This window comes from Muscardinus avellanarius (genome assembly GCF_963383645.1).
Source record: "Muscardinus avellanarius genome assembly, chromosome: 11".
Classification (NCBI taxonomy): domain Eukaryota; kingdom Metazoa; phylum Chordata; class Mammalia; order Rodentia; family Gliridae; genus Muscardinus; species Muscardinus avellanarius.
Genome location: NC_137797.1, coordinates 20,975,772 through 20,999,281, shown reverse-complemented (window position 1 = coordinate 20,999,281; position 23,510 = coordinate 20,975,772). Strand labels below are relative to the sequence as shown.

The following is a 23,510-nucleotide window of genomic DNA, read 5'->3' as shown; positions in this document are numbered from 1 at the left end:
CACAGCACCGTCCTTGCCTCATGGCAGGCTCCGATCCCGGCCATGCTGGCCCTGGCACCGGCCTGACCCCTCGGCAGGCTCCGATCTCGGCCTCGGAGGCCCCAGCACCGGCTTTGCCTCATGGTAGGCTCTGATCCTGGCCTCATTGGCCCCGGCACCGGCCTAACCCCTCGGCAGTCTCTGATCCCGGCCTTGGAGGCCCCAGCACCGGCCTTGCCTCATGGCAGGCTCTGATCCTGGCCTCGGAGGCCCCAGCACCGGCCTTGTCTCATGGCAGGCTCCGATTCCGGCCTCGCTGGCCCCAGCACCGGCCTAACCCCTCAGCAGGCTCCGATCCCAGCCTCAGAGGCCTCAATAGGGGCCTTGCCTCACAGAAGGCTTCGATGCCGGCCAGTGGCCCCGGCACCGGCCTAACCCCTCAGCAGGCTCTGATCCCAGCCTCGGAGGCTCCAGCACCAGCCTTGCCTCGTGGCAGACTTTGATCCCGGCCTCGCTGGCCCCAGCACCGGCCTAACCCCTCGGCAGGCTCTGATCCCAGCCTCGGAGGCCTCAATAACGGCCTTGCCTCACGGAAGACTCCGATGCCGGCTGTTGGCTGCAGCACTGGGCTAACCCCTCTGCAGGCTCCGATCCCAGTCTCGGAGGCCCCAGCACCGGCCTTGCCTCACGGCAGGCTCTGATCCCAGCTTTGCTGTGTCCGTTGCCGGCCTCACCTCTCGGTAGGCTCTAATCCGAGCACCCTCTTCGCCCAACTGTTTGTCCCATGTTCTCGAGGGTGCGTGGTGGTGGTAGCATTCTGCCTCTGGGGTCATTACTTCAAAGGTTCCAGGTGTAATGCATCAGATCTCTGCCTCCCCTGAGTACTGGCCACTGCCATTGCCACTGCTTCCACCATTTCAAATCTTTCCCAAGCTCTCTTTTCACTCTGAATGTTGTCCAATCTTCCTAAGCATGCGCGACGGTAGCATTCAACCTTTGGTGTAATTTCTCCAATAAATAAATAAATAAATAAATAAGGTTGGTAGGCTCTGATTTCTGCTTCTCCTGAATACAATTCTCCATCGCCAACATGGAGACCACTTTCAGCACCGCCTTTCTCCTTGGTCTCCTCTAAAGTTTCTCTCCTTACAGGTGATGTCCAAGATTCTTAACAATGTAGAGAAGAAGCAGTCCTCCTTAGCGGGGAATTTTTCCAATAATTCTAGTTCATTTGGATAAGTTTTGTCTGCATCTCCAGTATCCTGGCATCTGCCACCTCCTTGACCCCTCTCCGATATTTTCCTTTTTTCTTTTTCTTTTCCTTTTTTACAGGGTCCTTTGGGGTGGAGAGGGGGGTCGCCTAGGGGCGCCCCGCCAGTGCCTGCCCACCTGCCCAGGGTCGAACTTGCTCATTTTGACAATCAGAAATGGAGAAGTAAGCCAGGCGTGGTGGCGCAGGCTTGTAATCCCAGCATTCGGGAGGCTGAGACCAGAGGATCGCGGTTCGTGGACAGCCTCAGCAACTCAGTGAGACCTAGTTTCAAAATAAAGAATAAAAAAATAGGAAAATAGGGCAGGGGATGTAGCTTGGAGGTCGAATGCCCTGGGTTCCATCCCCAGACCTACAAAAAAGAAAAAGAAAGAAAGGGAGGGAGGGAGAGCCGGGCGTGGTGGTGCATGCTTGTAATCCCCGTGCTTGGGAGGCAGAGACAGGAGGATCGCGCAGGTTCGAAGCCAGCCGCACGCGCTGGCTTAGAACACCCTGTTTCCAAATAAAAAAAATATAAAATAGGTCTGGGAGTGTAGCCCGGAGGTAGAAAGGTTTCCAGGAACCCCAGTACCACCAAAAATAAAATAAAATAAAATAAAAAATAAGCTAAAAGGTGAACCATTTCTGAGATGCTGAAAATACAGACACTCCCAGGAAGGAGTTTAAAATTTAACAAGCAAAGAAGCCTTCCAGGCCTGGTAGTGTATACCAGCAACCCCAGCTATTCAGGAGGCTGAGGCATGAGGGTGGCAAGTTAGAGGCCAGCCTTTACAATTTACTGAGACCCAGGGCCAAAATAAAAATTTAAAAGGGCTACAGATGAGCCAGGTATGGTGGTGCATTCTTGTAATCCCAGTACTCTGGAGGGAGGCAGACAGGATTGCAGGTTTGAAGCTAGCCTCAGTGATTTAGTGAGGCCCTCTGTAACTTAATGAGACCCTATTTCAAAATAAAAAATAAAATAGGGTTGAAGGTGTAGGTCACAGATAGAATGCCCTCCCCCTTTAATTCCTAGTAACAAAGAAAGAAAAAAAAAAGACATAGATAAGAACCAGACTGGAGGAATCAATGTCCTTATCTCTGATCTCCTCTCTCCTACTCCCGGCACTTCCTCCCAGCTGTGCTGGCCGCAGCCTCCTTCCTGTGTCTTGAAGACTTGAGGCCCTTCTGGTGGCCTTTGCGCAGGCCACCCACTCAGTCACAAAGTTCTCAGTCCAAATAGTACCAGGATTTTTCCTTGTGTCAATCTTTGTTCACGTATTAGCATCTTACTGAGACCTGTCTGGATCCCTTTTTTTTTTTTTTAACCCAGAGGCATTGTACCTCTAAGCTATACCCCCAGCCCAATTTAATTTTTTTTATTTGGAAACAAGGTCTAGGTTGCTGAGGCTGGCTTCAAACCTGTGAGCCTCCTGTCTCAGCCTCCCAAGTACTGGGATTATAAGTGTGCGCCACCACACCAGGCTCTGATCATTCTATTTAAAATTTCACCCTGCCATCCTGATCCCCCACATCCAGTCTTATTATTCATACCTCCTATTACCTGCTAATAAATTATATGGTTTTACTTAATATATATATTTGTGGTACTGGGGGTGGAATCCAGGGGCACTTCTACCTCCAAGCTATACTCCCAGAACTATTTTATATTTTATTTGGAAACAGGGTCTCACTAAGTTGCTGAGAGCCTCACTAAGTAGCTGAGGCTGGCCTCGAACCTGTGTGATCCTGTCTCAGCCTCCCAAGTGCTGGGATTACAAGCATGCGTCACCATGCCCGGGTCTTATATATTTTTTTTATCTGTCTTCCCTCACAAGATCATGAAGTGTTCGGTATGTGTTGAATGAATATTTCTTGCACACTTTGTATTTATTCTAAGTCAGGGCATGATGGTTGGTTCCTATCATGGCCTTTAATGACAACTTGGAAACTGGATACATGTCTGTAAAAGAGAAATGGCTAAATACATATAGATTATTCAAAGAATACAGTATCTCAAGTAAAATCTCCTGCTATATAACATATTCTCTTTACATCAATATACTGATATGGAAAATCTCCAAGATGCATTGCTACATGGAAAAAAAGAAAGATGCAGAAGAAAACATTCTACCATTAAGAAAAAGAGGAGAAAACTAAATTTGTATTAGCTTTCAAAAAGAGACTGCTAAGGGATGTGGGTGTTGCTCAGTGGTAAAATATATGGTTAGCATGTAATGGGCTTTGGATTCAACCCAGCACTAAAAATAAAAAAATAAACAGACTAACAAAAGTAGTTTATCACTAGGTGTGGTGGAGTATGGTTGTAATCCAATTACTTGGGAGGCTAAGACAGGCGGATCTCAAGTTCAAGGCCAGCCTCAGCAACTTATCTTTTCAGTCATCTCGTTGGAGTTAAACAGATAATCCCTTTTTTTCTTTCTGTATGTAAGATCTTAAATCCAAATAGATCAAGACCCTGTTTCCAAATTTCAAAGGAAAAGGGCTGGGGGTGGATTACTTTAGAGGTAGAATGCCCCTGGATTCAATCCCTAGTTCAGAAAAAAATAAGGGGCTCATCTGTGTGTGATGGACGGTGGAGCAGATCAGCAAGACAGTGTGATTATAAGACTTTTCCTGGAATCTCTTTTTTTGTATGAATTCATTTTTCAGTCAAATGGAGGGATTCCTTATCAGAAAATGAAGAACATGGGATTCAAACACCCATGGAATTTAGCAGAGTGGAATAGCAAAAAGTGGTGTTTCTGTATGTATCAGGAACTTAATGAAAAGATATCAAAACCAAGGACACACACACAAACCCCTCAGAAGATTAGATTTTACAAGGCCACGCCCGCATTCTCAAGGACAATCATGCTGAACTTGTTAGGGTTTATTATATTTCCTCTGGTCACCAAATCCAGGTTATCTCGAATGCCTGAGGCTATCTCGTATTCGTGTACCAACTCCGTGTACCAACTCCGGCTGGTAGACCACATTCATATCTTTCCTATCATCTTTGGCTTGTATGTCTTACATCGCAATGTTCTGTAACCCTTTTTTTTTTTTTTGGTTTGTTTTCATGTCTTTTCCTTTAATGTTCTATACACCTTTACACTTAAAGTTTTTCCAATTCTGGATCCTAGCCTTGATATATATATATATATATATATATATATATATATATATATATATATATATATATATATTTGTGGTACTGGGGATTGAACCCAGGGGTATTCTACCCCCAAGCTACAGCCCCAGCCTGATTTTATTATTTATTTATTTATTTATTTATTTATTGTGGTATGGGGCTTTCTACCTCTGGATTATATTCCCAGACCTATTTATTTTATTTGGAAGCAAGATCTCATTAAATTGCTGAAAGCCTCACTAAGTAGCTGAGGCTGGCTTCGAATTTGCACAATTATCTTCTCTCAGCCTCCCAAATTCTGGGATTACAAGGGTGTGCCACCATGGCTGGCTGGCTGGCTTTTTTTTTTTTTTGCGGTACCAGGAATGGAACCCAGGGGCATTCTACCTCCGAGCTACACCCGCAGCCCTATTTTTTATTCTTTATTTTGAAACAGGGTTTCACTGAGTTGCACAGGGACTCATTAAGTAGCTGAGGCTGTCTGTGAACCTCGATCCTTCTGTCTCAGCCTCCCGAATGCTGGGATTACAAGTGGGCACCACCACGCCCACTTCCTTTGATGTTCTGTATACATTTACTCTTAAAGTTTTGCCAACTCTGTATCCTAGCCTTGCTATATATATGTGTGTGTATGTGTATATGTATATAATGTATATACAATTGTATATATACATAAGCTTTTATTTACACATATAAAGCTCGATTTATATTTACATATACTTACATATATTTTATATTTACATATATTTTATGGTACTGGGAATTGAACCCAGGGACATTCTACCTCCAAAGTACACCCTCAGCCTGATTTTATTTTTATTTTGTAACAGAGTCTCACTAGGTTGCTGAGTCTCACTACTTGCTGAGGCTGTCCTCAAACTTGCCATTCTCCTGTCTCAGCCTCCCAAATACTGGGATCTAGCCTTCCTTTTTATTAGCACATGTCTCACTTTTTATTGCAGATAGTTTTGCTAGACAGATTGTATCCTGTGACCATAGACATTGTTTTTTTCTCTTGACCACAGTCTCTGCTTAATAACTGATGGCAGGAAGCTGGGTCACCTAGGATTAAGCCACTTAAAGAGGGGAACCAAAGTTACATAGTAGATAAAGGAAAAGAGGTTAGATTAGGTGTTTAACTTCAAAAATTAAACTAAAAATTAAGGAAGTAACTATGTGTTAACTTGCATTTAGTTGAAAATCACAGTTTAATTAATACAAATGTGCTAATGTGCTAATCATATTTTCTTTGCGGTACTAGGGATTGAACCCAAGGACATTCGAACTCTAAGCTACACCCTCTATTCCATTTTTTTTTTTTTTCAGTACTGGGGACAAAATCCAGGGGCATGCTACCTCTCAGCGAAACCCCCGGCACTATTTTTTTTTTTTTTATTCTTTATTTTGAAACAGGGTCTCGCTGAGTTGCAAAGGGCCTCACTAAGTAATAGCTGAGACTGTCTCTAAACTTCAATCCTCCTGTGTCAGCCTCCCGAATGCTGGGATTACAAGTGTGTGCTACCACACTTGGGTTTTTTTTTGTTTTTTGAAATAGATTCTTACTAGGTTGATTAGAGTCTTGCTAGGTTGCTGAGCCTGTCCTCGAAACCATGATCCTCTGCCTTAGCCTCCCGAGTAATGGGATTACAGTCAGGTGCCACCATGCCTGGCCCTTTTCAAGTTTTGAATTTGAAACAGGATCTTGCTTAGTTGCTGAGGCTGGCCTTACACTTGTGATCCTCCTGTCTCAGCTCCCAAATACTGTGATTACAATGTATGACCTGGAAGATGGCTTGCTTTTTAAAGGAAGGATGAGCATGTTTCCAATGCAGTCGCAGAGTTGGATGATATAAAGTCCTTTATTTCACATTTGGGTTTTGAAAGAGAATATGAGTTTCATTTTTTTCTTTTCAGGACTGAGGATGGAACCTAGGGGAATTCTACCTCTGAGCTACACCCCCAGCCCTATTTTTTATTCTTTATTTTGAAACAGGCTCACTAAGTTACAAAGGGCCTCACTAAGTAGCTGAGGCTGTCTGTGAACCGCGATCCTCCTGTCTCAGACTCCCAAATGCTGGGATAACAAGTGTGCGCCACCAGGCCAGGCTGCCCTTTTAGTTTTGAAACAGGCTCTCATTAAGTTGCTGAGGCTGAGCTCGAACCTACAATCCTCTTGACTTAGCGTCCTAAGTACTGGGGTTACAGGTGTGCACCACCACACTCGACTCCAATAGCACTTCAATAATGGCCAGAAGTAACAGCTGCTAGGAACCTGGTTGTAGACACCAATACTATAAACTCAGCCAGGCATGGTGGCACATGCTTGTAATCTCAGTACTTGGGAGGCTGAGACAGGAGGATCACAGGTTGGAAAGCCAGCCTCAACAACTTAGCAAGGCTCTCAGCGTCTTAGTAAGACCGTTTCCAAATAAAAAATAAAATAAGCCGGGTGTGGTGGTGCACGCTTGTGATCCCAGCACTTGGGAGGCAGAGACAGGAGGATCGCACAGGCTCGAAGCCAGCCTCAGCTACCGAGTGAGGCTCTCAGCAACTTAGTGACTCTGTTTCCAAATAAAGTATAAAATAGATCTGGGAGTATAGCCCAGAGGTAGACAATAATACCACAAAAAATATTAAAATAAAGAATAAAAAAATAGGGCTGGGGGTGTAGCTCAGAGGTAGAATGTACCTGGGTTCCATCCTCAGTACCGCACCCCCCCCCAAAAAAAATAGGTTGGAGATATAGCTCAGATAGAATTTCCCTAGGTTCAATCCCTATCACTATACACAGAGGGAAAAAAAATCATACACATTCACATGGGAATGATAATATGGTTGCAGAAATGTAATATAATGCAATAGAGAAGCGGCTCTAGGTTGTGTCCATTGAGATCGGTTATAGATGCTCAGCCCGGCTTCCACCCCGCGTCCGTGTGACCTTGGCAAGCTACTTTGCTAACAGTTTACTAAGTACTTTGTGATGTTGTGAAGATTAACTACGATGTGCCTGGCAGAGAATAAGTGCTGAAGAAATGTTCATCTCCAATTTTTTTCTTTTGGTAACATTAACCTCTGTAGTCCAAGGAGAAATGGTTTTTAGAGTGTTCCCAAACAAACAAACAAACAAAAATTCCAAAATTTCCTAAATCTGACCATTTTCCCCCTCCTTCTTTATTAATGCACTGGTCTAAGCCACTTTTGTCTTTTGACAAACTCCTGAAATAGTTTCCTAACTGTCTCCCTGGGCCAGCTTGCCTCTCTGAAATCTTTATACAATATCCTTTTTTTTTTTTTTTTTTTTTTTTGAGGGGGCACTGGGGATGGAGCCCAGGGGCCTTCTACCTCTGGGCTACAACCCCAGACCTATTTTATTTTTTATTTTGAAACAGGGTCTCACTAAGTTGCTGAAAGCCTCACAAAGTTACTAAGACTGGCTTTGAACCTGTGATTTCTCCTCTCTCAGCCTCCCAAGCGCTGCGATTACACCATGTCCACCTGCAACTATTTTTTTTTTTTTTTTTGCGGTACTGGTGATGGAACCCAAAGGCATTCTACCTCTGAGCTACAACCCCAGCCCTATTTTTTATTCTTTTATTTTTTTATGGTTCCTGGGGATGGAACCCAGGGGCATTCTACCTCTGAGTTACATCCCCAGCCCTATTTTTTATTCTTTATTTTGAAACAGGGTCTCACTGAGTTGCAAAGGGCCTCATTAAGTAGCTGACACTGTCTGCAAACTGGGATCCTTCAGTCTCTGCCTCCTGAATGCTGGGATTACAAGCGTGCGCCACCACGCCAGGCCTGGCTTCCTTTTAAATAATATATTTATGCCAGGCATGGTGGCGCACGCTTGTAATCCTCGCACTTGGGAGGCAGAGACAGGAGGATCGCTCAGGTTTGACGCCAGCCTCGCTGGCTTAAGAGACCCTGTTTCCAAATAAAAATATAGAAAATAGGTGTCTGGGAGTGTGGCCCGAAGGTAGAAGGGTTTCCAGAAACCCCAGTACCATCAAAAAAAAAAAAAATTATATATATATTTATTGCGGGTCTGGGGATGGAACCCAGAGGCATTTGACCTCTGAGCTACACATTAATTATATTTATTAAATACATTAAATATATTTTACATTAAATAATATATTTAAATATTCTGAAAACAACGGGATTAAGGATCTTTTACTGATGCATTAAATGTTTTAAATTCTGCCAGGTGGGGTGATTCTAGTACCTGGGAGGCTGAGATAGGAAGATTGCAAGTTTGAGGCCAACCTCAGAAACTTACTGATTGAACACCCCTGGGTTCAATCCCTAATAATTCCCACTCCCTCCAAAAAAATTAGTTCTGATTCCTGCTCAGTCTTCTAGGCAATGGGCCTAGGATTTTAGGACAATCTTTTTTTTTTAACTGCTGTGAGATTAAGCAAATTTTATTATGACAAAGGTCGATAGAAGGGACAGAACTATAAAGCACTATGTCAGAGAGGAAAGTAACGCAGTGGAGTGCCTTGAAGACAAGACACTGACGTTTTTGAACATAGAAGAGTTTTTATAAGGATTGACTCTCTCCCATTTTTCTTAACCAATAGTCTTTCTATCTGCCCCTGACGTGAGGCAGGAGTAGGCCCTTCCATTATTTCTGGTGCAAGCCTTTGTTATGATGTCAGTCTCTCCCATCCTGCTTGACCTAGTCTTTTTATCTGCCCCTGACCTGATGCAGGTATAGGCCCACCCATTATCTCCGCTGCAAGTCAAGATGTGTTACTTGGTTAACAAAGTCAGGGCTCACATGGTATGTGCCCTCTTTGGTGAAGGCTTTACCATCCTCCCACGAGGGCAATCTTTTTTTGTGTGTGTGTGTATGTGTGTGTGTGTGTGTGTGTGTGTGTGTGTGTGTGGTACTGTGGGTGGAACCAAGGGGCTTTTCTACCTCTGGGCTATACTCCCAGGCTTATTTTCCCCCCTGTTTTTTATTCTTTATTTTGAAACAGGGTCTCACTAAGTTGTAGAGGGCCTCACTAAGTAGCTGTGGCTGGCTATGAACCTGCAATCCTCCTGTCTCAGCCTCTCAAGCACTGGGATTACAAGCGTGCACCATCATGCCCAGCTTTTAGGACAATCTAATAAACTTCATTCAGAGAAACAGATAATGCTGCGTCTCACCAGCATCTAACTTCCCCCCAGTAAAGCATATGTCCAAGCTTTGGGGGAACTGAATCACATGTTCATAATGACTTTTTTTTTTTTTTTTGGTGGTACTGGGGTTCCTGGAAGCCCTTCTACCTCCGGGCTACACTCCCAGACCTATTTTTATATTATTATTGTAATCCCTGCTTGTAATTGCTTGTAATCCCTGTGCTTGGGAGTCAGAGACAGGAGGATCGCGCAGGTTCGAAGCCAGCCGTGCTGGCTTAGGAGACCCTGTTTCCAAATAAAAATATAAAATAGGTCTGGGAGTGTAGCCCGGAGGTAGAAGGGCTTCCAGGAACCCCAGTACCACACACACACACACACACACACACACACACACACACACACACACACACACTTGTCCAAGCTTGGAAAAGTTTCATATTATCGGGCACATTTTTTTTGTGATTCTCCTGTTTTCTCCCCTTGGAAAGGTAAGTGGTCACGCATTGCTTAACACCGTAAGTTAGTTTGGAGAAAGATGTTCCACAAAGTGCTTGGAATTTTCCACACTTGGCTTAACCTGTCAAAATGTAAATAACAGGACTTATGACATAAATTGATTTCTCAGGAACAAACTAGCCTGACAACTGTGTACACAGTTTTTAGAGTACAGGCAAATGAATAATTGCTCTCCTCACCCCTGTTATGATTTCCAGACACACCTCCTGAAACAGGCAGAGGCGAGGTGGTGAGTGGGAGGGAGCAGGACCACCGCAGGGCTGTGACCACGTGATGCCGAGGAGTGAGGGGGTTGCTGGGTAGAGGCTACTTATATCCAGGCTGTGAAGGAACTGGCTTGGCCTCCTGCTGCTCTAACGCCTCTTGAGTCAGGCACCCAGGTACAACTATGCAACCAAGTAGAACCTTGGTTCCAGGGCCCCTGTGGAGACATCTAAACCTGTGGAGGCTCATGTTCCTAATATAAAATGGCGCAATATTTGCATGTAATCTACACACATCCTCCAGTATACTTTATTTTGTGATGCTGGAGACTGAACCCAGAGGCATTTTGCCTCCAAGCTACATTCCCAGCCCTATTTTCTTTTTTATCCTTTATTTTAAAACAGGGTCTCACTAAGTTACTGAGGGCCTCACTAAGTAGCTGAGGCTGGCCATGAACCCGCGATCCTCCTGTCTTAGCCTCCCGAGTACTGGGATTACAAGTGTGCACCACCACGCTCAGCTTGCTTGCTTTCTCTCTCTTTCTTTTCTTTTCTTTCTTTCTTTCTTTCTTTCTTTCTTTCTTTCTTTCTTTCTTTCTTTCTTTTCTTTCTTTCTTTCTTTCTAACCAGTGCTATTTTAAAATGTCCTTAGAGCCGGGCGTGGTGGCGCATGCTTGTAATCCCCGCGCTTGGGAGGCTGAGACAGGAGGATCGCACTGGTTCTAAGCCAGCCTCAGCTACTTAGAGAGGCTCTCAGCAACTTAGTGAGACCCTGTTTCCAAATAAAATATAAAATAGGTCTGGAGTATAGCCCGGAGGTAGAAAGCCTCTGGGTTCTACCCCCAGTACCACCAAAAAGAAAAAAAAAATGTTCTTAGAAGTGTCTGGGTGTGGTTATACATGCTGGAAACTCCAGCTACTACTCTGGAGGCTGAGGCATGAGAATTGTACTTTCGAGGCCAGCCTGGGCAATATAGTGAGACCCTGTCTCAAAATAAAACAGGATAGAGATGTAACTCAGCGGTAGAATGCCCCTGAAATAAATCCCAAAGTGCCAAAAATAAAAATAAAAAAGAGATGGGGCCGTGGCATATACTGGATCCTCTGCTTGAAAGTCTCCCATACTTCATAGTCTCCATTTTGGGGGGAGAACATGGGATTAGAACCCAGGGTAGTTCTACCTTTGAGCTACACTCTGCACCCTTTTTATTTAGAAACAGGGCCTCGCTAAGTTGCTGAGAATCTAAGTTTCCCAGGCTGGACTTGAACCTGTGATCCTCCTGTCTCAGCCTCACAAGTATTGAGATTATAGGTATGTGTCACTGCACCTGACTGTGGCTCTAATTCTAACTTCATGTCAGTGACCTACATTTTGGTAGATTTGGCAGATGCAGACAAATCGGGAGCCCTTTTTTTTTTTCAGTACTGGGGATGGAACCCAGGGGCATTTTACCTTTGAGCTATACCCCCAGCCCTATTTTTTATTCTTTATTTTGAAACAGGGTCTCACTAAGTTGCAGAGGGCCTCACTAAGTAGCTGAGACTGGCTGCGAACCGCGATCCTCCTGTCTCAGCCTCCCAAGTACTGGGATGATAAGCGTGCGCCATCATGCCTGGCTGGTGTTAAACTCTTCCCAGCATGGCAGAGTTTGCTCGATACCACCAGTCTCCTTGCGGGTTTCTCCTTGACTGCTGTTGGAGGGAAAGAAGGCTGGGAGTAGAGCTGGGAATCAGGAGTAGACATTTGGATTGAGATATAATTCCTCTACGTAGCTCTAGGACCTTGAACGACTTTTGTAACCTCTCTAAGACTCAGTTTCCTCCTTGGTAGCATGGGATTGCTATAAGAGCCTTCTTAAGGTTATGAGGATAAAATGGAAAGATGTTTATACAGTGAGCACATAAGTGTTTGATACATAATTAATACTAAGTGGTATATAGTAGTTTGATTTTTTCCAGTACTGAGGTTCATTTGAGAAACTCACATGGAGTATATGTTTGTAAAGTGTTTTTTGTCCGACCTGTATGAGTTTGTTTATTTATGGTGCTGGGAATTGAACCCAGGGCCTCACTTATATTAAGCATCCCCAGCCATACCTGTATGCTTTGAAATGTACAAATAAAAAAGAATAAAATACCACCTGTAATTCTGAGATTTATTTATTTATTTATTTTTATTTTTGGTGGTTCTGGGGTTCCTGGAAGCCCTTCTACCTCCGGGCTACACTCCCAGACCTATTTTTATATATTTTTTATTTTGGAAACAGGACTCTTAAGCCAGCGAGGCTGGCTTCTAACCAGCACGGTCCTGTCTCTGCCTCCCAAGCACGGGGATTACAAGCATGAGCCACCATGCCCGACCTAATCCCGAGTTTTTAGATAACATGGTTGTGTGTGTGTGTGTGTGTGTGTGTGTGTGTGTGGCTAGCAGATTGTCTTTAGGGACACTGTACCTTCTAGTGACACCCCCAGCTCTATTTTATTTTTTTATTTGGAAACAGGGTCTCACTAAGATGCTGAGACTGGTCCGGAGCCTGAGATCCTCTTTTCTCAGCCTCCGAAGCATTGAGATGACTGGCAGGTGTGTGCTGCCAAGCCCACTGGTTGGCATGTGGACGGTACACTGGGCTGCTGACATGCCCCCATTTGCCATCGAGAGAGTCCCCGAGTCTGTCCTTTGTTTTCCTGTTGACGCTCCTTCACCCCCACACCTATCTTTTGGAATATCTCCACATTCTCCCACTTGCTTCTCTTTCTTCACAAAAAGCACAGTCTTTTCCCCAGTGCATTTCGGCCTTTGCTCCTGTCCCTGGCATGTGACTCTCTGAGATAACATGCATACAGCAGGCCCTCTAGGACCACTCACCTGGTGGCTGCTCTTTTGTACTCCAGGCCAAGAGAGGAAGGCGTGATTTCCTGCTCAGAGGCAGGCGTCTTGCAGAAGCATCACCCTGGGTCCCGGGCCGGCTCTGCCTTTTTCCTGTTACTGGTCCCTGTCTCTTCCTGGCTGCCCACTCAGCAATCTGCTGGGCAGAGCATCCCACATGCTAGGTGAAAAAATGGGAAAGATGGAACGTTGAGTTTTAAGCCCTTCAAGTTCTTACAGGTACAGGTGATTCTGAGACTGAAATAATTGTGAATAAAAGTACACTTGTTGTAAAGAGGAGGTTAGTAACCTCTTTAGGTTCCTCTTTGAATAAGTGCTCTGCAAACACGGGCTTCTTATGGAATTCTTCGCACACTTTGAAGTGCGTCTTTTCAGTGTGAACCGTTTTTCAACATATACATTTGAGAGCAATTTTTATATGTGGAAACACTCAAAACAAGTACAAGTTGTTTCATGTTGGGAGCTCTTTGGCTGTGAGTGAGTGAGTGAGTGAGTGTGTGTGTGTGTGTGTGTGTGTACAAGGAATTGAACCCAGAGGCATTTTTTTTGTGTGTGTGTGGTACTGCAGATAGAACACAGGGGTATTCTACCTCTGAGCTGCACCTCCAGCACTATTTTTTTATTTTTTATTTTGAAACAAAGTCTCACTAAGTTGTGGAGGGCCTCACTAAGTAGCTGAGGGTAACCATAAACTGTCACTCCTCCTGTCTCGGCCTCCCAAATACTGGGATTACAAGCCTGTGCCACCACACCCAGCCTCCCAGAAGCATTCTACTGCTAACCTACACCCCCAGTCCTTTTTAGTTTTTATTTTGAAATAAAACTGTTGCTGACAGTCTTATGCTTGCTGAGGCTGTCCTCGAACCTACAATCCTCTTTTCTCAGCCTCCCAAGTGGTGGGATTACAGATGTGTGCCACCACGCCCAGTTTACCATGAGTTTAAACTGGAAAAGTTGCTCGCGAGCAGCCTGAAAATGTAAAACTTTTAAACTTGGCAGTAACAAATAGAAAACAGAACAATGTCAAATGCTATTTTCCAAATCATCTCATTAATTGATAGGCTATACCTAAAAATGTTTTAGGGAAACTTTTTTTTTTTTTTGTGGTACTGGGATGGAACCCAGGGGCATTCTACCTCTGAGCTACACCCCCCTTTTTTTTTTTCTTTTATTCTTTATTTTGAAATAGGGTCTCACTGAGTTGCAAAAGACCTCAGTAAGTAGCTGAGGCTCACCACAAACTGAGATCCTCTGTTTTAGCCTCATAAGTACTGGGATTACAAGCATGAATCGTTACGCCTGGCTCTGTGGTAAGTTATTTTAATGAAAAGTTTTCATAAAGCCAGGCGTGGTGGCGCACACTCATAATCTTAGAATTTGAAAGACAGAAGGATCGCAATTTGTGGACAGCCTCAGCTACTCAGTGAGGCCCTCTGCAACTTAGTGAGACCCTATTTCAAAATAAAGAATAAAAAAGAGGGCTGGAGGTTTAGCTCGGAGGCAGAATGCCTCTGGGTTTAATCTCCAGTACTGAAAATAAATAGACAAAGTAATAAAAATAAAAATAATTTACCACAATTAAGATACATTTAGTACCTCATTCTTTCAGTAGCATTAGAAGAGATTGATAAATAGTGTTCAGCTTTTTGTCATATTTTTAGCAGGGTAGAATTTTGTGCATAAATACGATAATTAAAAGATAGAGGGATTGTGTCTATGTGTATTTAATATCTCAGTAGTAGTTTTTTGTGATATTGGGGATTGAACTCAGGCATTCTACCTCTGAACAGCATCCCTAGCCGATTTTATTTATTTATTTACTTTATTTTATTTTTAATTTATTTTTTTGGTGGTACTGGGGATGGAACCCTTCTACCTCCAGGCTACACTCCCAGACCTATTTTATATTTTTATGTAGAAACAGGGTCTCTTAAACCAGCAAGGGTGGCTTCGAACTTGCGTGATCCTCCTGTCTCTGCCCCCCCAAGCCTGGGGATTACAAGCTTATTAGTTTTTAATCATTTGAGAAACAGTAACACCATTTACTTTGAACATTTCTTAACTTTTTTACTATGAAAATTTTGTTTTATTTATTTATTTATTTATTTTTTAATTTTTTTGGTGTGGGTTTGGGGATGGAACCCAGGGGCATTTGACCTCCGACCTACACCCTCTGCCCTAATTTTTATTCTTTTATTTTGAAACCGGGTCTCACTGGGTTGCAGAGGGCCTCACTAAGTAGCTGAGGCTGTCCATGAACCGCGATCCTCTGGTCTCAGCCTCCCGAATGCTGGGATTACAAGTGTGCGCCACCACACTCGGCTGCCATGGAAATTTTTAAATGCAATATCTCATGGTAAAAAAATAAATCTTAGGTTTTTGTGAGGCAAAATGAAAACACCTTAGAACAGAACCAAGCCATGCCTTCAGAATCTAATGTTGCTGAATATCTAGAAGAAAAGCAATGTGAAACTTGCCAGTTACATTCCCAGAGGCCCCAACAGAATTCCTTTTTAATCATTCAGACATTTCTTTCCCAGCGATACAGGAACAACACCTCCAGAGAGTGGTATTTTTGGATTCATGATAAACTTCTCTGCATTTCTTGGTAAGTATACAGTTATTATAAATAAATGAAAAATTCACAATATAAAGTGAAGTAAAATATGTTTTTTGCAAGTTATGTTTTTTTAAGTTCAACCTTTGCAATATTTTGAGAAACTAAAGTATGTACATATCCCAAATTAATATGGTCTCATTATAGAACTATTCTCCACTTTACTTGGCATTTTCTTTGAAGATTTAAAGAAGTTTATTAGAAAGATAGAAATACAGAAAATAGAAATACAGCCCCATGCCAAAATGGCATGGGGGGTGACTCGAAATGAATACACCCTACTTGGCATTTTTTTTTTTTTAATGGTACTAGGGATTGAACCCAGGGATATTCTACCTCTTATGAGCTACATCTCCAGCCCACCCTTCCTCTTTCTTCCTTCTTTTCTTTCTTTCTTTCTTCTTTCTTTCTTTCTTTCTTTCTTTCTTTCTTTCTTTCTTTCTTTCTTAAGAATCTCGGTATGTTGGGAGGCCTTGATAAATTGCTGGGGCTGGCTTCGAACCTGCAATCTTCCTGTCTCAGCCTCCCAAGTACTAGGATTACAAGTGTGTGTCACCATGCCCAGTTTATTTGACAATTTAACACAAAATTTGCTGTGGGTGATTTTAAATCCCAAACTTTGGAAGTAGATTTTAAATCAATATGGGTTTTATTTTTATTTTTAATTTTTTTGTGTGTGGTACCCTGGGTGGAACCCAGGGGCTTTTCTACCTCCAGGCTACACTCCCAGACCTATTTTATATTTTATTTGGAAACAGGGTCTCTTAAGCCAGCTGAGGCTGGCTTCAAACCTGCGCAATCTTCCTGTCTCAGCCTCCCAAGCGCTGGGATTACAAGCGTGCGCCACCACGCCCGGCTACAATGTGGTTTTTTAAAAACTGAGCCAATGGCTTGTGTGAGCCAGTGCATACAGTGCTATTTCTCAAATTGTGTTGAATGCAATTTACCTGGACTTCATCTTGGGTGCTGGTTAGAGCGCATGTTCCTGAGCCGTACGACAGATCTACTCAGTCAGAACCTTGAAGAATGGGCCTCAAGAATATGTGTTGTAAATAAGTAATCAGGACTGGAGGTGTAGCTCAGTCTAGAGTGGGTTTCTATGATGCTCAGGGTCTCACTAAGTCTCTGAGGCTAGCCCTGAACCTGCAATCTTCCTGTCTAGGCTTCCCAAGTACTGGAATTACAGGTGTGTGCCACCATGCCTGGCTCCAGCATTCACTTTCTAAGCACCTAATTTGAGATAGACTTTGTGCGTATACTCTGTTGTCATGACAGCAAACAAAAGAGACCAGGCCCTGCTGTATTGGAAATTATGCTTTTTATTGCTAAATTACTCTCCAAAACATGTAATGGTATTTAGTTAACTGAGTAATACTTAGAAAACACATCTTTAGTCCATTCTTCACACCATACACAAGGCCAGTTGCATTAAAAAATATGAAAAGTGAAGCTAGGCATGGTGGCACATGCTTATAATCCCAGGATTTGGGAGGCTGAGACAGGAGGATTAAGGTTCACGGGCAGCCTCAGCTAAGGCCCTTTCCAATGCACTGAGATCCTGTTAAATAAATAATATAAAAAAATAGAGTTGGCAGTTTAGCTCAGAAGTAGAATGCCCCTGGGTTCCATCCCCAGTAACACACACACACACACACACGCACGCACGCACGCACGCACACACACACAAATATGAAACGCAAATTTATAAGAGAATTAGATTACACAATAATGTTTTTTTGTGTGTGGTAATGAGGATGGAGCCCAGGGGCTTTCTACCTCTGGGCTACACTCCCACACCTATTTTATATTTTATTTGGAAACAGGGTCTCATTAAGTTGCTGAGAGCCTCACTAAGTAGCTGAGGCTGGCTTCGAACCTGTGTGATCCTCCTGTCTCAGCCTCCCAAATACTGGGATTGCAAGCATGCGCCATCATGCCCAGCTCAAAATAATGTTTTATGAATCTTGAGATAGATCTGGCATGGTTTGGTGCACACCTGTAATCCCAGAACTTGGGAGGTGGAGACAGGAGAATTGCAGGTTCCAGGCCACCCACAGCAACTTAGACACCTGTTTCTAAATAAGAGATAAATGGGGGTATATCATGAAGGTAGAATGCCCTTGGGCTCAATTCCCAGCAACACACACACAAACACACACACACACACTTTCTCACACATACCTTGAGTTAGAAAAAACCTATCTGGCCGGGCGTGGTGGCGCACACTTGTAATCTGGAGGATCACGGTTTGAAGCCAGCCTCAGCTACTTAGTGAGGCTCTCAGCAACTTAGTTAGACCCTGTTTCCAAATAAAATATAAAAAAGGTCTGGGAGTATAGCCCGGAGGTAGAAAGCCTCTAGGTTCCACCCCCAGTACCACAAAAAAAAAAAAAAAGAAAAAAGAAAAGGAAAAACCTATCTGAGCTTACATAAAAATCAGAATCGCAATAAGAAAGAATTAACAGGTTAGAGTAGGTAAAAAAATTAAAGCTTCTAAATAATAACAGGTGCCAGGCTTGTAATCCCAGTACTTGGGAGGCTGAGACAGGAGGATCTCAGCTTTGTGGCCAGCCTCAGCTACTTAGTGAAGCCCTCTGAATCTTAGTGATACCCTGTTTCTTTTTTTCTTTTCTTTCTTTCCTTCCTTCTCTTTCTTTCTTTCTTTCTTTCTTTCTTTCTTTCTTTCTTTCTTTCTTTCTTTCTTTTTTGCGGGTCTGGGGATGGAACCCAGGGGCATTCAACCTCCGAGCTATACCCCCTGCCCTATTTTTTATTCTTTATTTTGAGACAGGGTCTCACTGAGTTGCAGAGGGCCTCACTAAGTAGCTGAGGCGGTCTGTGAACCGCGATCCTCCAGTCTCAGCCTCCCAAATGCTGGGATGACAAGCGTGCGCCACCATGCCCGGCTGAAACTCTATTTCAAAATAAAAAATAAGCCAGGTGCGGTGGCACATGCTTGTAATATCAGTACTTGGGAGGCTGAGACAGGAGGATATGGGTTTTTGGCCAGCCACTGCAACTTAGTGAGACCCTGTTTCATTATAAAGAATAAAATTGGACTGGGAGTGTAGCTTGGAGATACAATGCCCCTGTTTTCAATCCCCAGCACCACAATAAATAAATAAACAAATAAATACATAAATAAGGCTGATGGTATAGCGCGGAGGTAGAATGCCCCTGGTTTCCATCTCCACTAACCCCAACCACATACACACACACAGGCGAATTGACAAATCCAAGAAGAATTTTAAAAATCATAAACTAGTAAAAACACTGAAATTTTCTAAGTCTCACTAATGATCAGGGAAATGCCAATTAAACCAACATATTGGCATTTTATTTTTATTTTTATTTAGTTTATTTTTGTGGTATATGGGGTGGAACCCAGGGGCTTTTCTTCCTCTGAGCTATACTCCCAGACCTATTTTATACTTATTTTGGAAACAGGGTCTCACTAAGTTGCTGAGAGCCTCACTAAGTAGCTGAGGCTGGCTTCGAACCTGTGCGATCCTCCTGTCTCAGCCTCCCAAGCACGGGGATTACAAGCGTGTGCCACCACGCCCGGCTGGATTGCCATTTTTATTTATTGGATTGACAATAATTTAAAATGCCAGTGCAGCCGGGCGTGGTGGCGCACGCTTGTAATCCCCGCGCTTGGGAGGCGGAGACAGGAGGATCGCGCAGGTTCAAAGCCAGCCGTGCTGGTGTAAGAGACCCTGTTTCAAAAATATAAAATAGGTCTGGGAGTGTAGCCCAGAGGGAGAAGGGCTTCCAGGAACCCCAGTACCACCAAAAAAAAAAAAAAAAAAAAAAAGCCAGTGCATACAGAACTGTCCAATCTGTTTATGGGCGCATATGTTGTTAGTTGTTATAGTCTTGGAGCAATTTGGAAGTGCTTGTTAGCATTTTTTTTGGGGGGGGGAGGTTGAACACAGAGGTATTCTTCCTCGGAGCTACATCTGCAATCCTATTTTATTTTATTTTTGAAACAAGATCTCACTAAGTTGCTGAGGCTGGTCTTGAACCTGCAATCCTCCTTAGTCTTAGCCTCCCAAGTACTGGGATTACTGCTTCTTAGCATTTTAACTGTGCATTTTTTTGTGGCACTGGGGATTGTACTTAGAGGCATTCTATCTCTGAGCTACACCCCTAGCTCTAGTTTATTTTTATTTGGAAACAGGGTTTCACTAGGTTGATGAGAATCTCATTACTTGCTAAAACTATCCTTGAACCTGTGATCCTCCTGTCTTGAGCCTCACAAGTACTGGGATTACAAGCATGCACCACCACATCTGGCCTAATTGTGCATTTTTTTGACCCAATACTACTACTACTACTACTACTACTACTACTACTACTAGTAACTGGTCTTTCAGAAACACCTGAAAGAGAGCCCCAAAATTTATATACAAGAGTAGTTGTTGATCCTTGTTTATATTTGAGAAAACATGGAAGTAACATAGAAATTCCAGCATTGGATAATGATGAGATAAATATGGTATCTTATACAGCACACCATGATAAGGCCCCTTCTAAACATGATGAAGTAGCCGGGCGTGGTGAGGCTCTCAGCAACTTAGCGAGACCCTGTTTCCAAATAAAATAGAAAATAGGTCTGGGACTATAGCTCGGAGATAGAAGGCCTCTGGGTTTCATCCTCAGTATAACACACAAACACACACACACACACACACACACACACACAAAATGATGAAGTAGATGTGTTTGTTCTGGCTTGGAAAAAATATCCCTCATACATTAAGTGATAAAAGCAAATCACAAAATAATACATGATATACTACAATGGTATTTATGTGAAAAAGATAATAGTTAAGATGTGTGTGTGATAACAGTTAAAATGTGTGTGTGTGTGTGTGTGTGTGTGTGTGTGTGTCCATCACAGTGAAGAATGTAAGATGGGGTAGGGAAAGACAGGTGGGCAAGAAGAGAGACAGTCGCTTCAGGACCTTTGATCTTGTGGTACTGGGGATTGAACACAGGGTCTCAGGCATGTTGGGCAAGCACTCTATCACTGAGTTACCTCCTCAGCCATAATCAGTACAGGTTTAAAAATTGGTTCAAAACTCCCTGTTTCTCATTCTGGAAAAAAAAAATCAAGTAATGAAAATTCATCAGCGTGCCTTTCTGTTTCAGGTGCAGCCACGATGTACACAAGATATAAAATAGTAGAGAAGCAAAATCAAACCAGCTATTTCAGCACTCCTGTTTTTAACTTGGTGTCCCTAGTCCTTGGATTGGTGGGATGCATCGGAATGGGCATTGTAGCCAATTTTCAGGTACAAATGATGATTTTGGGTACTGGGGGTGATGGAGTATGTGTGTGGGGAGAGAGAGGACAGAAGCATGAAGCTTCCCTGTGCCAGGAGAGCTTGAAATGGTCAACGAGTTTCCAAAAAAATGAACTAGATTGGCTTTTAGAAACAAATCTTTTTTTTTATTTTTGTACTGGGGATTGAACCTATGGGTATTCTACCTTTGAGCACTACATTTCCAGAACTTTTAATTTTATTTTTTAATTTTATTTTTTTAATTTATTTTTATTTTTTAAAATTTATTTATTTATTTATTTATTTATTTATTTATTTATTTATTTATTGGTGGTACTGGGGTTCCTGGAAGCCCTTCTACCTCTGGGCTACACTCCCAGACCTATTTTTATATTTTTTATTTGGAAACAGGGTCTCCTAAGCCAGCACGCGCGGCTGGCTTCGAACCTGCGCGATCCTCCTGTCTCTGCCTCCCAAGCGTGGGGATTACAAGCGTGCGCCACCACGCCCGGCGCAAGAACTTTTAATTTTAATTTAAAATGTTTTTTGCAGTACTGGGGATGAAACCCAAGGGCATTCTCCCTCTGAGCTATACCCCCAGCTGTATTTTTTTCCTTTATTTTGAAATGGTCTCACTGAGTTTGCAAAGGGCCTCACTAAGTAGCTGAGGCTGTCTGTGAACCCGGGTCCTCCTGGCTCAGCCTCTCAAATGCTGGGATTACAAGCATATGCCACCATGCCTGGTTAAATTTTTAAAAAAAATTTTATTTTGAAACATGATCTCTTTCAGTTGCTGCGGCTGGCCTTAAACCTGTGATCCTCCAATCTCAGCCTCCCCAGATACCAGGCCTACAGGTGTGCACCACCATATTCAGCTAGAAACAATTCCCTTAACAGTAGAACATCATTCTTGCCTGGCACTTGGGGAAAAGGGGTACAGTTAGGGCTGTGTGTGCTGCACATGATGCTATGGAGAGCTACTTTAGCCATCTAATGATTTTGGAGAGAGAGAGAGAGAGAGAGAGAGAGAGAGAGAGAGAGAGAGAGAGAGAGAGAGAGAGAGAGTGTGTGTGTGTGTGTGTGTGTGTGTGTGTGTGTGTGTGTGTTTACCAGTCCTAGCATTTGGTGCAATCCATCTGATGTTCACAGAGCAGCATCTGATCTCTTTCTTTCGCAGGCAAGGACACAGGTTCCGGGAGGTGAGATAATTTGCTGAGGTTTATTCAGCTAATTAGTTGAAGAACCAAAATATGACCCCACTGAAACAAATTAAATTCTATGCAGAGTCGGCTTGGGGCTTTTTCTTTTTCTTTTTCTTTGGTACTGGGGATTGAACTCAGGGGTATTCTACCTCTGAGCTACACTCCCCATATTAAAAAAATAATAATATTTTTTATTTTGAAAGTCTGGTTAAGTCACTGAGCATCTTACCATGTTGCTGAGGCTGGCTGCAAACCTGCAATCCTCCCATCTCAGCCTCCCAAGTACTGGGATTACAGGAGGCCTGTGTCACCATGCCTGACACCCACAGTCTTTAAACAAGGCATAGGAACTACTTGCCAATAAAAACATTACTTAATATTTTAAACATATTTGTTGAAAATAGCCATGGTGGCTCACACTTGAAATCCTAGTACTTGGTAGGCCGAGACGAGGAAGATTACAGGTTTGAAGCCAGCTGCAGCAATTTAGCAAGGCTCTCAACAATTTAATGAGAACCTATTTCCCAGCTAATGTCTGCTCTTCAAGGAAGTGGAACCATCATCAACAGAGTCCCCGGTCTGACCTGTACCCTGCGGGCCTGGTAGAATCACCTCTCTGTACTTTTCACAAGGGATGCCCTCTGTTAATAGAGGGCATTATAAAAAAATGCCCTCAGTCTTCTATTTATCAAGAGGCTTTAGGGGAAAGGCACTCTTCTTTATGTTATACAATCTCTTCCAGATGATCCACAGGCCAGGGATAGTCTCTGGGTTCTCAGGGGCAAACAAATTAATTATTTTTGGTTTGGTACTGGGGATGGAACCCAAGGGACATTTTTACCCCTGAGCTACAATCCCCAGACCTTTTTATTTCTTTGAAACAGGATCTCACTGAATTGCCCAGGCTAGTCTAGAACTTGTGATCCTCCTGCCTCTCCTGAGTAGCTGGGACCATAGGCATGCACCTCTTTGCCTGGGCAGACTTAGTTTTTGGATGTTTTAAGTACTGTGATTATAATGTTTCCTTGTTAACATTGAGAGCTAGAAAAGAGAGAGCCAACTTTGTAGCACCCTTGAAGCAAGCACATAGGGCGGTGTAGAAGGCACTTTGTGAACTAAGTTTGTTTCTGGCTCCACTTTATTTTCTACTTTTTTTTTGTGGTACTGGGGATGGAACCAGGGGTATTCTACCTTTGAGCTATAGCCCCAATCCCGTTTTTTATTCTTTATTTTGAAACAGGGTCTCACTGAGTTGCAAAGGGCCTCACTAAGTAGCTGAGGC

General features: G+C 43.2%; 1 protein-coding gene across 1 annotated transcript in view; it reads left to right on the top strand.

The window, feature by feature from the left end:
• DRAM1 (DNA damage regulated autophagy modulator 1) overlaps positions 1-23,510 on the top strand; it is a gene marked incomplete at both ends in the record, with an annotated part of 50,846 nt that overhangs the window by 3,757 nt on the left and 23,579 nt on the right. Inside the window, 2 exons of the mRNA XM_080705309.1 lie at positions 15,662-15,729; positions 20,893-21,035. Coding sequence (XP_080561435.1) covers positions 15,662-15,729; positions 20,893-21,035 — 211 coding nt within the window. The remainder of the gene's footprint in view (positions 1-15,661; positions 15,730-20,892; positions 21,036-23,510) is intronic.